Here is a 14,115-nt window from a genome sequence, read left to right on the forward strand (position 1 = left end):
GGCATTAGCTATGGTCGGAACGATGTCGCCCACACATCAGTTCCCCCCTCTCCTAGCAGCTGATGTATCCAAAGGAACGGCAGTGCCGATACAGTTTGGGGTCAGAGGAGTCGCAGGTTCTGCCAGGGTGTAGCACTGGGTGCTGCAAACTGCCTTAGGGTCGCCAGCTCCTGATTTTTCCTCAGGGTTGACTCCCGAAGCCTTTCCCATGATTGGGTATAGCTGCAAGGCAACAGAGGTTTGAATTCAGAGTTTTCTTTCTCCTAGGTGGGTAGCCAGCCAAGGCTAACGAGCCCCTTCTGCCTGAAGCTTACTGGTTAAGGCGCCAGTAACTCGCCTTTGCCCTTTCTCCTGTTAGTGAGAACAGTTCCGCCGGACTCTAATATCTGAGCCACACGTTAAGGCCAGGAGTCTGACTGGTTGTCAGAGGCTATTTGAGGCGCATGCCATTAGGAAGCATTTTATAGGTAGTGGAGTGCTTACATCCGTTATCACTTCCGGCAATGACAACCTTGCGGAACCTTGTTGTACTTGGTATTAGTTAAAAGCAGGACAAGTTTGAATTTTATGCATAATTCTCGGATCAATTTGAAACTTTCCACAAATATTTATTGGGCCTAACAAAAGATAAATCAATAAGAAAAAATAAACTAATTAGTTAATTAATTATTGGGATTGAATTATTGTGTTTGATGTCGAAAAAGGGAAATGAATATATATATATAGTTGTACATGTGGAACTCTTCCCACCAGAAAAGCACTTTTTATTAAGTATTTTTACAAAGCCTATATCAACTCACTTTGTCTGTCCGTCCGTCTGTCTGTCTGGTAAAATGTTTTTACACGTTATCTCTCCCACACCCAATCTCGGGTTAAGCTGAAATTTTGCAAAATTATTTCCATGGGCCACAGAAACAGATTACTTTGACATCATCTGCCCTCTAGACCGTAAGGTCTGAAATGGGAATGAATAAGGATTTGAACTTAATATCTTTCGTAAAGCAGTCGTGCGCTCTAACACTTAACCACCAACTTGACTTTGCACTCAACAGAAACTAAAATTTACATTTCAAGGCTTACTAAACTGACATGGCTTGCGGTACTTCACGAGTGCCATGGCCAATGTGGAGCTCCGAGAATCCTCGGCCTAGGACGAGTGAGTACATGGCTATTACCTGGCAGGTCATACGTGCACGGTTGAGTATTACGAGGTTCGCCCGTGTCGGAATCAATGAGCATCATTAGAACTATTGATTGACCGGTGCCCTGGGAGGGGGAAAAAAAAGGGGGAGGGGGTGAGGATGTCTACAGATGTATGTGTCTCTGTCGGAGGACGTGACCGTGTGTATGGTAGCGCGGGGGAATAGTGTGGAGGGATGAAGATCGCATCTCAATGTTTCAGCCCAAAGAGTTTCTCTTTTTTTTTGTTGTTTTTTTTCGAACTTGACGTCACAGGGATTTGTTACATTTCTCTAACTACCTGGCGAGTGGGGACATGAGGAGGGAGGAGGAGGGAAGGGGGCTTGGGGGAAGAGGGGCGGGGAGATCAAAAGGTGAGAAGACGAGCTGAATGGTCACCCAGACACGATCAAATGTTGGATGCTGGTACGTGAGGCCAGTTGACTTTTCACACCGAGCATAACTTTATCTGGACATTCTGTGAAGTGTTTTTGTACATCAACTTTTTCCAGTCAATCGTATGTTTACCTGACAGCTAACAATCGCATATCCACATCACACATTCAGTCATTTTTATTTTTTTTAAAGAGATAGTAGTATCCGAAGAAGTAAAGATAGGTTAAGGATTGCGACTAAGTACTTAACTTCCTATTCGCGAGTGTTTTCGATAGTCTAAGGACCTAGATCTCTAAACCCATCGTCACTAGTCAACGTATTCGTTTAATTATTAGTTCATTTAAACTATTCGTTCTTTAATCTTATTTTCTAATTGCGCCAACGAATTACATCCCAGCCATACGTCCGTCCTGCAGGACAGCACGAGATGGAAGCGAACTCAAAACCATCGAGTTGACAGTCAAAGGCGTTAACCATACGGTGTGGTTGTCTTGATCATTACATATCGTAGAGTATTGGAGTATTGGCTCAGTCGTAGAGTATTGGAGAATTGGCTCAGTCGTAGAGTATTGGAGGATTGGCTCAGTCGTAGAGTATTGGAGGATTGGCTCAGTCGTAGAGTATCGGAGGATTGGCTCAGTCGTAGTAGAGTATCGGAGGATTGGCTCAGTCGTAGAGTACTGGTGGACTGCGCAGTCGTAGAGTATCGGAGGATTGGCTCAGTCGTAGAGTACTGGTGGACTGGCTCAGTCGTAGAGTATCGGAGGATTGGCTCAGTCGTAGTAGAGTATCGGAGGATAGGCTCAGTCGTAGAGTACTGGTGGACTGGCTCAGTCGTAGAGTATCGGAGGATTGGCTCAGTCGTAGAGTATTGGAGGATTGGCTCAGTCGTAGAGTATCGGAGGATTGGCTCAGTCGTAGAGTATTGGAGGATTGGCTCAGTGGTAGAGTATCGGAGGATTGGCTCAGTCGTAGTAGAGTATCGGAGGATTGGCTCAGTCGTAGAGTACTGGTGGACTGGCTCAGTCGTAGAGTATCGGATGATTGGCTCAGTCGTAGAGTGCTTTAGGATTGGCTCAGTCGTAGAGTACTGGAGGATTGGCTCAGTCGTAGAGTACTAAAGGATTGGCTCAGTCGTAGAGTACTGGAGGATTGGCTCAGTCGTAGAGTACTGGTGGATTGGCTCAGTCGTAGAGTATCGGATGATTGGCTCAGTTGTAGAGTACTTTAGGATTGGCTCAGTCGTAGAGTACTGGTGGACTGGCTCAGTCGTAGAGTATTGGAGGATTGGCTCAGTCGTAGAGTACTGGAGGATTGGCTCAGTCGTAGAGTACTGGAGGATTGGCTCAGTCGTAGAGTACTAAAGGATTGGCTCAGTCGTAGAGTACTGGAGGATTGGCTCAGTCGTAGAGTACTGGTGGATTGGCTCAGTCGTAGAGTACTGGTGGATTGGCTCAGTCGTAGAGTACTGGTGGATTGGCTCAGTCGTAGAGTACTGGAGGATTGGCTCAGTCGTAGAGTACTGGTGGATTGGCTCAGTCGTAGAGTACTGGAGGATTGGCTCAGTCGTAGAGTACTGGAGGATTGGCTCAGTCGTAGAGTACTGGAGGATTGGCTCAGTCGTAGAGTACTGAAGGATTGGCTCAGTCGTAGAGTACTGGAGGATTGGCTCAGTCGTAGAGTATTGGAGGATTGGCTCAGTCGTAGAGTATTGGAGGATTGGCTCAGTCGTAGAGTACTGGAGGATTGGCTCAGTCGTAGAGTATTGGAGGATTGGCTCAGTCGTAGAGTACTGGAGGATTGGCTCAGTCGTAGAGTACTGGTGGATTGGCTCAGTCGTAGAGTACTGGTGGATTGGCTCAGTCGTAGAGTACTGGTGGATTGGCTCAGTCGTAGAGTACTGGTGGATTGGCTCAGTCGTAGAGTACTGGAGGATTGGCTCAGTCGTAGAGTATTGGAGGATTGGCTCAGTCGTAGAGTACTGGAGGATTGGCTCAGTCGTAGAGTACTGGTGGATTGGCTCAGTCGTAGAGTACTGGAGGATTGGCTCAGTCGTAGAGTACTAAAGGATTGGCTCAGTCGTAGAGTACTGGTGGATTGGCTCAGTCGTAGAGTATTGGAGGATTGGCTCAGTCGTAGAGTACTGGTGGATTGGCTCAGTCGTAGAGTACTGGAGGATTGGCTCAGTCGTAGAGTACTGGAGGATTGGCTCAGTCGTAGAGTACTGGAGGATTGGCTCAGTCGTAGAGTACTGGAGGATTGGCTCAGTCGTAGAGTACTGGAGGATTGGCTCAGTCGTAGAGTATTGGAGGATTGGCTCAGTCGTAGAGTACTGGAGGATTGGCTCAGTCGTAGAGTACTGAAGGATTGGCTCAGTCGTAGAGTACTGGAGGATTGGCTCAGTCGTAGAGTACTGGAGGATTGGCTCAGTCGTAGAGTATCGGATGGCAGGTAAAGTTCATATGACATCCGATGATAATCCCAATGGGCTTCAATCAAATAAATACTGGCGTTGCTATATATTTTGTGTTGAAAAAACTTAACAGTTTATAGTTTACATTTTTAGAACTTCACAACAGTGTCATAACGTTTTCACGCCAGGCGCCCTTGCACAAAAAATTATCTACAGTGGCATTGTTTTTTTCGCATTAGATTTTATTGTTAATGTTAGATTCTCTTTCTTTTTTTAAAATTAAGGACTAATTAAATACATAGTTCTAAATACATTTTTTAACTGATTCATGTCTTTTTACTGTCTGTCTTGTTCAAAATTATTCATTGTCCCTAACAAGACATGACTCAATTTAAAAAAAAAAACCAAACTAGTTAATTAATTAATTTGTTTCACATTGAAAAAGAGAATTAAATCTTACTGTATTGATATAAATGACTTGAAATGTGGAGTTCTTTCCGTAATATAAGCCTTTCAAATAAATTGAACACCCAAATTGTAGGGCTAAATGAGTGAAGATTTAATATTAGTGTAGCGGACATCAGCTCATGAGCATTAACTCTTTCTCTCCTAACTGACGATACCAACGTTCATTCCACCAGAATGTGGTAAATAATTACGGAGAGAGAGAGAGTTAATCAGTCGCTGCCTCCTTATGAATTTCAATGTCCATTTTCAAAGCGTGATTGTTGATTTTAATTACCAATTTTTTTTATTCTCCGACTCATAGATTTCGACTTTGGATTTAAAAGCGACATTTATTTATTCGGTAGTACTGTGTTTCAGCGCATATGTTTATTTATAAGTAAATCTGAGATTAGATGCCTTAGTTTGTTTGGATTAACTGTTGACTGACTTGGCTTAAACTGTTTGACTCCCAGTGGAGCTAAGGGCGCAACCGTACTTTGACATCGGATCTTGTTCTAGGAGAGTTGTCTCCCTTTGGTCTACGTCCGTCCTGCTGTCTTTGCTTGTTAATAAAAGAGTTCCTGAATGTTGATAAAAGAACTATTGAGTGTTGATAAAAGAGCTATTAAGCTGTCATTGAAGAAGAATTCATCTTACAACTTGAGACGAGACTTAGATGAACCAAAGATTGTCTACTAGAGAAGAAAAACGGCGGATGAAGCCATAGCTGGAATCGCCTTCCCAGCAGACATTGTGACGGATGCTTGAACTATTGGAAAATTAAAAATACAACTTTCCTTTTTTTTTTCTCAACACTTCGATTAGCAGTTTAAATATTTTTTTCCACGAGATTTCGATCATGGAGATCTCGTCACGTATGTTAAAACCTATCAACAGAACTCGTAAATATTTGAAAAGTAAGTTATTGGATTGTATAACATGGTCTTGTTTGTTTAATATTTAGTCTTTTATCTTTTTATGTATTTTAAGGTTTATATACACTCTTATCTCTCTAGAAATCATTTTCTCTCTCTCTCTCTCTTCCCCCCCCCCCCAACTCCTTACGGTTGGAGGTATAAGATAATTGTATTCATTTAATTATTAGAGATGTTAAAATTTGAAGAAAACAATATTGCCTTTTGATACGCTTGATCACATTTACTTTCAACTATCCCTTAGTCTGTTAAACCTTTGGGGCGCCACCCATGAGCTGTCAACCGTCTTTATCCAATCTTCTCTGTCTTTTACCTAGGATAGAATCTTTTTCAATGGCAGGCCCGTCCATTCATGTATGTTGTGTTTTTTGAAGTACTTTCTGTCTGTCTGTCTCTCTGTCTCTCTTTCTATCTATCTATCTATCTATCTTTCTATCTCTCTATCTCTCTATCTGTCTATCTATCTATCTATCTATCTATCTATCTATCTATAATGCATAAAATAAAACTAGACTGACTTGAAATGTAGGACGAAATGCATGACGCGTAGGACGTAATCATCTTCTTTTTGAAGTAACGTCTGTATAATATAAGATAAGAATTTATCTTCTCTTTTGAAGTGTCTGTGTTTTATAAGATTTAAAAGATATTATATTTGTATAACTCGATTTGTCTGCAGGCTCATAAAATTTCCAGCATTCAAACGTCCCCTCAGTATAATATTCTCTTATCTGTTAACAGGTAGCACAACTAGTATAAGAGTGTCAAGGCCGAAACTAAATTTGGATAAGAAACCCAAGCTGGAGAAAATTAAGTCTGTGGACAAAGAGAAGGAAATACCAGAAGGCGAGGAGGTCACGTCTTCATCTCCAGAGAAAGGTAGGTGCCTAAGTTACTTGTGTTGTGATGGTCTCCCTCTTCCCTGTCCCAGGCCACTATCTCCGCAACCACTACCTCCACAGCCACTATCTCCACAGGTACTATCTCCACAGCTACTATCTCCACAGATACTATCTCCACAGCTTCTATCTCCACAGCCACTATCTCCCAGCTACTATCTCCACAGCCACTATCTCCACAGCTACTATCTCCACAGCTACTATCTCCACAGCCACTGTCTCCACAGCCACTATCTCCACTGCCACTCAAGCTGTGTGTTTATTGTATGGTCTTTCTTCAGTGATCACAGTTCCAAAGTTACCCTTCTTAAACCGTCTTTCTTCTAGTTTGCAGGAACTTGGGAGGATTTTGGATGTTTCAACGCTATGATTATGTCACGGTGCGAACGGTCACGTTATTAGTGTCACACGCACACATACAGATACACATACACAATTACACATGCACACACATACATGCATATATACATACATACATTTATACGTACATACATACCTACATACTTACATACATATATACATAGAGGGCCGGCCCTACAGATTGCGGGGCCCTATGCGAAACGGATTGCGCGGGCCTATTCTGCGTAGGGATAAGGTGAAAATTAAGATTTTTTGTTAGAAAATAAATTCGTCTTTGTATTTTATTCATACTTTACTAAGTGCAAAATAACGATCAAATTAACTTTACGAGCCATCTACAGTAGATTCTGGTAAAAAAAGACTATAAACATTTAGATCCGCCTTTTAGATTTACTATCGACCAGCAAAATATCGCTTTGTTATTTATTAAGAGATCGAGATAGATTTAGAAACCAATGACTATTACAGTAAATTAAGTATTGGAACTTCCTGTTTTGATTAAAATTCGCCTTATTATTATATTTTTATTAAATGAAAGCTTAAAATGCCGTTTTTTTTTTTAATCGCAAGTAGGATTGCCGTTTTCCATATTGAATGACACCCCAAAATGACAATTTTGTCTATTTTTCAGGACATTTTTCTGAGTTTTTCTAGATTTTTAATAGTTTCAGGAAATTTTCATGACTTTTTTTTTTTACTTTGCAATTTGAAGAGATTTCCAGGAGCTCCTGGAAAATAATAAGTTAAAATGGTTTAATTTAAAAATTTATAATTAGAGTTAGCGCGGAGCCTATGAAAGTGCGGGGCCCACTGCGGCAGCCTAAGGGCGGCCCTCCATTAATACATACATACATACATATATAAATAACTACATACATACAAAAATACTTACATACATACATACATACATACATACATACATACATACATACATACACACATACATACATACATACATACATACATACATACATACATACATACATACATACATACATACATACATACATACATACATACATACATACATACAAACATACATACATACATTCATATATACATACATACATACATTCACACAAACACACACAAACACAGGGATATACAAACATACACAAACAACTACACCAACGCACACACACACTTACAGAATACAACACACAATCTGTGGGCAGTTGAGACCAATAACTCGTTGCCACGTCACAGCTCTTGGTCTCCACTGCCCACAGGCTAGGACGTCGCAGGTCAGCGTTCAGGCCTTCTATTATGAATGGTCACGGTTCGATCCCTATACTGAACCATTTGCTTTTCTCTTTATTTTTTTTTTTCTTTTCAATTTTCCATGACCAAAAAAAAAATATGAATATTTATTTATTTTATCTAGTATGTCATTTGAAAATAAAGTGCGACTTAATTAAGAAATGAGAAAGTCCCTGTTGTACTTGCTTTCCAGACGAAGACTAAGACTAAGACTGCTTTATTGATCCTTATGGAAATGTGCTGTAAAGACTATTTTCTCATACACAGACAACACAACCGAGACATACAGAACAGACACACGACATAAAGACTGCATTAAACGAGGTAAAAATTAAATCTAGTTTCCATGCTTCATCCTAGTTCGATTTCACATCTTTTGAAAAACCACATTTATGTACTTCGCGCTCATTCCTTATATATATAGATCTATATACCAGCAAAATCAATGTATTAATTGATTTTCTTTGAGTTAGAGCGAAAATTGCGTCGACCTAGCGGAGAAATTGAAGCCTCTCTCCACATATCATATACTCGATTTAGATTATCTTTTTGCCGTCTACCTCTGGCCTTGGGGGTGGATTTTTGTGTGTGTGTGTATACCGCGGCCTTGGTAAAAAAAAAAATCTCCAGCTGTCTTGTTCTGAAGCCGCCTGCAGTCAGATGCCCTCTTCTGTGTCAGTTAAAGCAAGTTGGTGCCTAAGCTGCTCTTTAAAGCGTTTCATGTGGGACATCTCTGTTACGTCTATCACCTTTCAGCTCACAAAAAACGTAGGTCCCACCATCCGGGATAGTGTGTAACTGTGTAACTGTAACAGCGTAACACTCGGACCATAAGAAGTCCCTCTATACTAGTCTATACTGTCCATACCTGCGTTCGCAAGAACATCACTGTTTGTAGTGCTGTCTTGCCACCGTATGTCCATGATGGAGCAAAAACATCTTTGGTGAAAGCGTTCCAGAAGTCTTAGTTACTTTCTGTATAGTACCCATGTCTGATAAAAGGGGGGTTGAGAGAACCACTGCCTGGTAAACACAGATTTTTGTAGGCAGGCGGAGTGATTTAGTCCCCCAACTCACTCCTGGAGGCGTCCAAAAGCACTACTGGCCCTGGCCAGACGGTTACCAAGTTCCCTTGAAAACAATGCGTCATTCGATATGATGTTTCCTAGATAAGTGAAGTGGTCTACCACTTAAGAGATTTCCTTTTACGGAGATCTTTGGGGGTGAGTAGGTTTTATTGGGCGAATTCTGGAACATGTTTTCTGGGTTGTTGTTTTTTTTACATTTTTTAAAAGTTTATAGACAAAATGAAAAAAAAAAAAGGGCAGTGTATGCAAATTTGTTAAAAGCTCCGACTTTTTGTCCACAAATTGATTTGTTGAATCCTTGTTTAGAATACTAACACAATGATTTTAAGTATTTCTGCCATTTTATTTTGTTAAAAGTAAAAAAAAAAAGTCCATGTTTTAATTTAGAGGTATTTCATCACTTAATGTTTCGTACTAAAGACTTAAATGAATAGACTAATTGCAGTATTAATGTCTGTACGTAACCATTTTAAAAGTTATGCCTCCATAATTTTCCACCAAGCCAATAATAGCCCAATACTTTTAGGCAAAAGATGCTATAATAGCCCAATACTTTTAGGCAAAGGATGCTATGTAAGCGTCTCGACATGAGCTGCGGTTTTATAGTCTGTATTTTATCTTATGAAATACAGACGTTACTAAAAACAAGATGATTACGCCCAACGCGTGTTCTGTATGGGGACTTTGTATTCTAATCGACCTATACATTGTTATTTAGAAAAAAAGGAACACTAAATCAATTCTTCGGATTGGGGGTCTTTACCTCATCGTTCATTTTGGTCATTACAAAGGTGTTTCCAAAGTAAATAAATATCTTCCCTTAACAAATTGTTCAACCGATCGAGGCTCGGTCATCTGTTATAAATATATATATGTATTCGTGAACCATTTTTGTTTAGCCAACTTGTTCAACCGATCGATCATCTGTTATATATATATATGTATTCATGAGCCATTTTTGTTTAGCCAAATACAGTCACATTGCACCAATAAAATGATTTATTTTGAAATTTAATATAAATCTTTAACTAGTTTTAAAATAGGTCTAAAACGCCGTGCTTAAAAATTGTGTCATTTGCTTTCTTCAATTTATAACAGTATTGATGACAGACACCCAGGTGTGTGTAATGTGTATCCTGTCTGACCTTAGTGACTCGTAGGATAGACCATTCATGACAGAGGACTACAGACTGGGAAATACTATTTTAGCGTTTTTATTAGAGCGTGGGGTAGTTTACATTTGAATTGACCATGTGCTTGGAGCATGTAGACATAGGAACTATAAAAAAGGCTTCTAGTTCATTAATACTTGTAGTTACTGTAAGTCGCTAAATGAGTCCAGAGTTTCTTTAAAGTATTGCTGTGTGTTGGAGATGTGGACAGCATAGACACATGGACAACGTCACTGTTACAGGGATTACTGTAATACTGTTTTTATATATAGCTTTCTAGAAGGGAGAATGAGAGAGATAAAGAGAAAGACTGATGGAGATACAGAAATGTGGAAGAGAGTGAGATTGGAAGAGAGATGCATAAGAGAGAGAGAGAGAGAGAGAGAGAGCGTGAGATCAAATGAAAGACATTCGTGACTATAGAGACACAAAAATCAACTCTTACGCACGATCCATTTTAAGGGAAGGGAAGCAACCAAAGAAACGATGTCAGTCAGTATTATAATGCTGGATGACTTCCCTTGCTTTTTTCACCACTAGATTTAAATTTGTTAATTAACTTCAATTCACTTTGCAAATTTTATTCTAATTTTGCTTATTAGTTACATTCTATTTCATAGCAGCCTGGTAATGTGTATATAATGATGCACACAATTTAGACTATACTGTAATGCATACGTTATTAATATTAAAAGGCTGCCCACATGATAAGTTTCACATACATCATATATAATAACTTACTGGCAGTTGAAAGAATTAATACATAGGACTAGTGCATGGCATTTAAAAATATACTAGTTACTAGTACATTCCTTCCAGACTGGAGAACAACTGTGGATTGAAATTGTGAAAAGACTCGACGTATGTTAGGTAGTGATCCAAGATTAGGTTTTAGTTTACAGATGAAAAAAAGGAAAATGAAAGTGTTTTTTTTCTTAAATCTAGAGCGGCGGTGGCCAACTTTTGTGGTACAGCTGACCATTTACATTTCCGACACCCGTGTCTCGGGCCGCGTCGACACACCTAGAAAGTTGTTTGCTTGGCATAGCGCAATGAACATCAGCTGAAGCACGATCAGAGATTCGTCGAATTTATTCGTATTGGGCAACGGGGTGATGCGAACCTTGGAAATATTGTATCGCACTTGAAAATTCTTACAGCTTGACCACCCAGACATATGTTTATTATTGTTTTGAAAGTTTTTCTTCTTTTACGACACCAAAAAAAAAAAACAGCAACAGAGTTTAAGTCTTCTCTCATTTCCCTACCATAACTTGACCATAACTCTACCATAACACTACCATAACACTATTATAACTCTACCATAACACTACCATAACACTATTATAATACTACCATAACACCACCATAACACTACCATAAAACTACCATACACTACCATAACACTACCATAAAACTACCATAACACTACCATATCACTACCATAACACTACCATAAAACTACCATAACACTACCATAACACTACCATAAAACTACCATAACACTACCATAACACTACCATAACACTACCATAACACTAATATAAAACTACCATAACACTACCATAACACGACCATAACATAGAACTACCATAACACTACCATAACACTACCATAACACGACCATAACACGACCATAACACTACCATAACACTACCATAACACGACCATAACATTCTCTTGCTAGTTCCAAATGTAAATCTTTGCCTGAAATGAATTGAATCTTGACTTGGTTTAAAGTTTCAGTCACTTTATATTGGGGATTATAATGTCAGCGATTAATTGACATGAGATTTGGTGAGCGGATGTGGAATGAAATGGTTCATAGAAAGATCAATACAGTCTTGCTCCATTTAATGCTAATGTAACTAGACCTAGGTATCACTACAATTGTAGCGTTCAATACTTTTCTACAAAGATTGCTCTATACACAATATATGACACTCCTATCACGGACTGTATACATTTGTCACACACATTTTACTGGCCATATATACTTATGACACACATGTCAAGGGACATGCAGGGCCGGATTTAAGTATGTGAAGGCACCGGGACGGGAAATTTGTGGAAGTCCCTAAAATTTTTGGAAAACTTTAATAAAGATCCACTGATGAATGAAAATACTTTGATCTAACAGCGAGCTATATTTTAGAAGAAGGAAATAAAGTTCTTGTAAATTTAATCTCACTTTCCTTTAAATAAATATATAATATGCATATTTTAGTTTTAAAAAGTGAATATTTTATGAGTATATTGTTGAGTTTGTGGAGGGTAAGGCCAATGGTAGACGCACTGTGGTAAATCCGGAACTGTATTTACTTATTCCTAGCATGCTACAAGCGTACACTCCTTAATCTCGACAGTTTTGCCACGCCTGCCCTCCCTTAGATCCGGCCCTTCACACACCTGTCTCAAGACGTATACATTTATGACACACCTGTCTCAGGACGTATACATTTATGACACACCAGTCTCGGGACGTATACATTTATGACACACCTGTCTCAGGACGTATACATTTATGACACACCTGTCTCGGGACGTATACATTTATGACACACCTGTCTCGGGACGTATACATTTATGACACACCTGTCTCGAGACGTATACATTTATGACACACCTGTCTCGGGACGTATACATTTATGACACACCTGTCTCGGGACGTATACATTTATGACACACCTGTCTCAGGACGTATACATTTATGACACACCTTCTATGGGCAGCATTATCTCTGACCAGGAACAAAGGTAGAGTCCTTTTGCGGATTTATTTTGACCTGTCGCAGAAGTTTTGAGGGAGACCATAGAGCATCATGCATGGATCGAATTTGGCCCGCGTGCCGTAGTCTCAGCCTCACATGACTATAAATTGCGTCCCTGTTCTTTCTCTCTTTATCTCCCCCCCCCACCCCCACCCCCCAAACCATGGGTGCGATTAATACAAAATCATAAGCTTGTACAAATATCCTTCACCTTGACCCTCCAAGTTCCACAACTCCCACTCGAGCTCCGTAAATCTTGTACTCACCTCGTGACTTCTCTCCCCCTACTTGATACTTTGTGTTTCCTCTCTCGACTGTTGCTATGGTATTGCAGCTAACAGACTCTGTTATCTTTGGTAACCTGTTAGAGAGAGAGAGAGAGAGAGAGAGAGAGAGCGTAGAGCAATGCAAGGAGATAGACAGAAAGACGGAGACAAAGAGAGAGAGAAGAAAAGGATGATTTATTTTTATCGAGCCTATTTCAAGTCTGTCTGGAAAAAATCTTGTACACACTACTTCATCCCAATTCCCATTCTCTGATCAAGTTGAAACTTTGCACATTTATCATTGTCGATGACAACACATGAACCAATAAAATAAAATTAAAACCAATATGTTAATTAATTAATCGTAATTAGTTCATTTTGTTTATATAAAAAAAATTACTAAATCAGCGATATGCGAACCAGTGTAGAGAATTAGATCGTTCATAAGAATTTTAAACTAACATTAGACTAACAAAACATTCTATTTTTATAAGTACTTGAGTAGCTCAGTGGCAAAAGACGTGGGTCTACCATCACTGAGGCTAGACTTTCAATTATAACTCGAGCAGACTTTAAAGAAAAAAATTGATTTTGAAATTGAAACACTGAAACCTTCTCCCAGCTGATTAATTCCACGATTTATTCAAAACGTCTGTATAAGATAAGATAAGATAAGAAATTATTGATGCAATTTCACTCAATATAAGCTAGATTTTTATTTTGAATTTTTCAAACATATTTAATTTGTTGTCCATTGCTGACAACATTTTAACCACGCGATACATTTTATGCAGTGAATATCTTCATGTTATTTTACAGAACTTTGAAAAACTCTTTCAATTTTTTAAATCTGGAAATTATAGTGGCAGGGGCGTAGATAGGAATTAGATATCATTTGGGGGCCCGGTGAGCTTGACCTCTTTTGTGGCC

The 14,115-nt window shown here is 39.4% G+C and overlaps 1 protein-coding gene across 4 annotated transcripts in view; it reads left to right on the forward strand.

Annotated features, from left to right (window-relative positions):
• Nucleotides 1–14,115, forward strand: part of LOC106077092 (dual specificity calcium/calmodulin-dependent 3',5'-cyclic nucleotide phosphodiesterase 1C-like) — a 641,611-nt gene that overhangs the window by 120,536 nt on the left and 506,960 nt on the right. For all 4 annotated transcript variants that reach the window (XM_056013481.1, XM_056013479.1, XM_056013480.1 and 1 more), the window contains exon 5: nt 6,112–6,249. In XM_056013481.1, the coding sequence (XP_055869456.1) occupies nt 6,112–6,249 (138 nt within the window). The remainder of the gene's footprint in view (nt 1–6,111; nt 6,250–14,115) is intronic.

The sequence above is a fragment of the Biomphalaria glabrata genome, chromosome 16, assembly GCF_947242115.1.
Source record: "Biomphalaria glabrata chromosome 16, xgBioGlab47.1, whole genome shotgun sequence".
NCBI lineage: Eukaryota > Metazoa > Mollusca > Gastropoda > Planorbidae > Biomphalaria > Biomphalaria glabrata.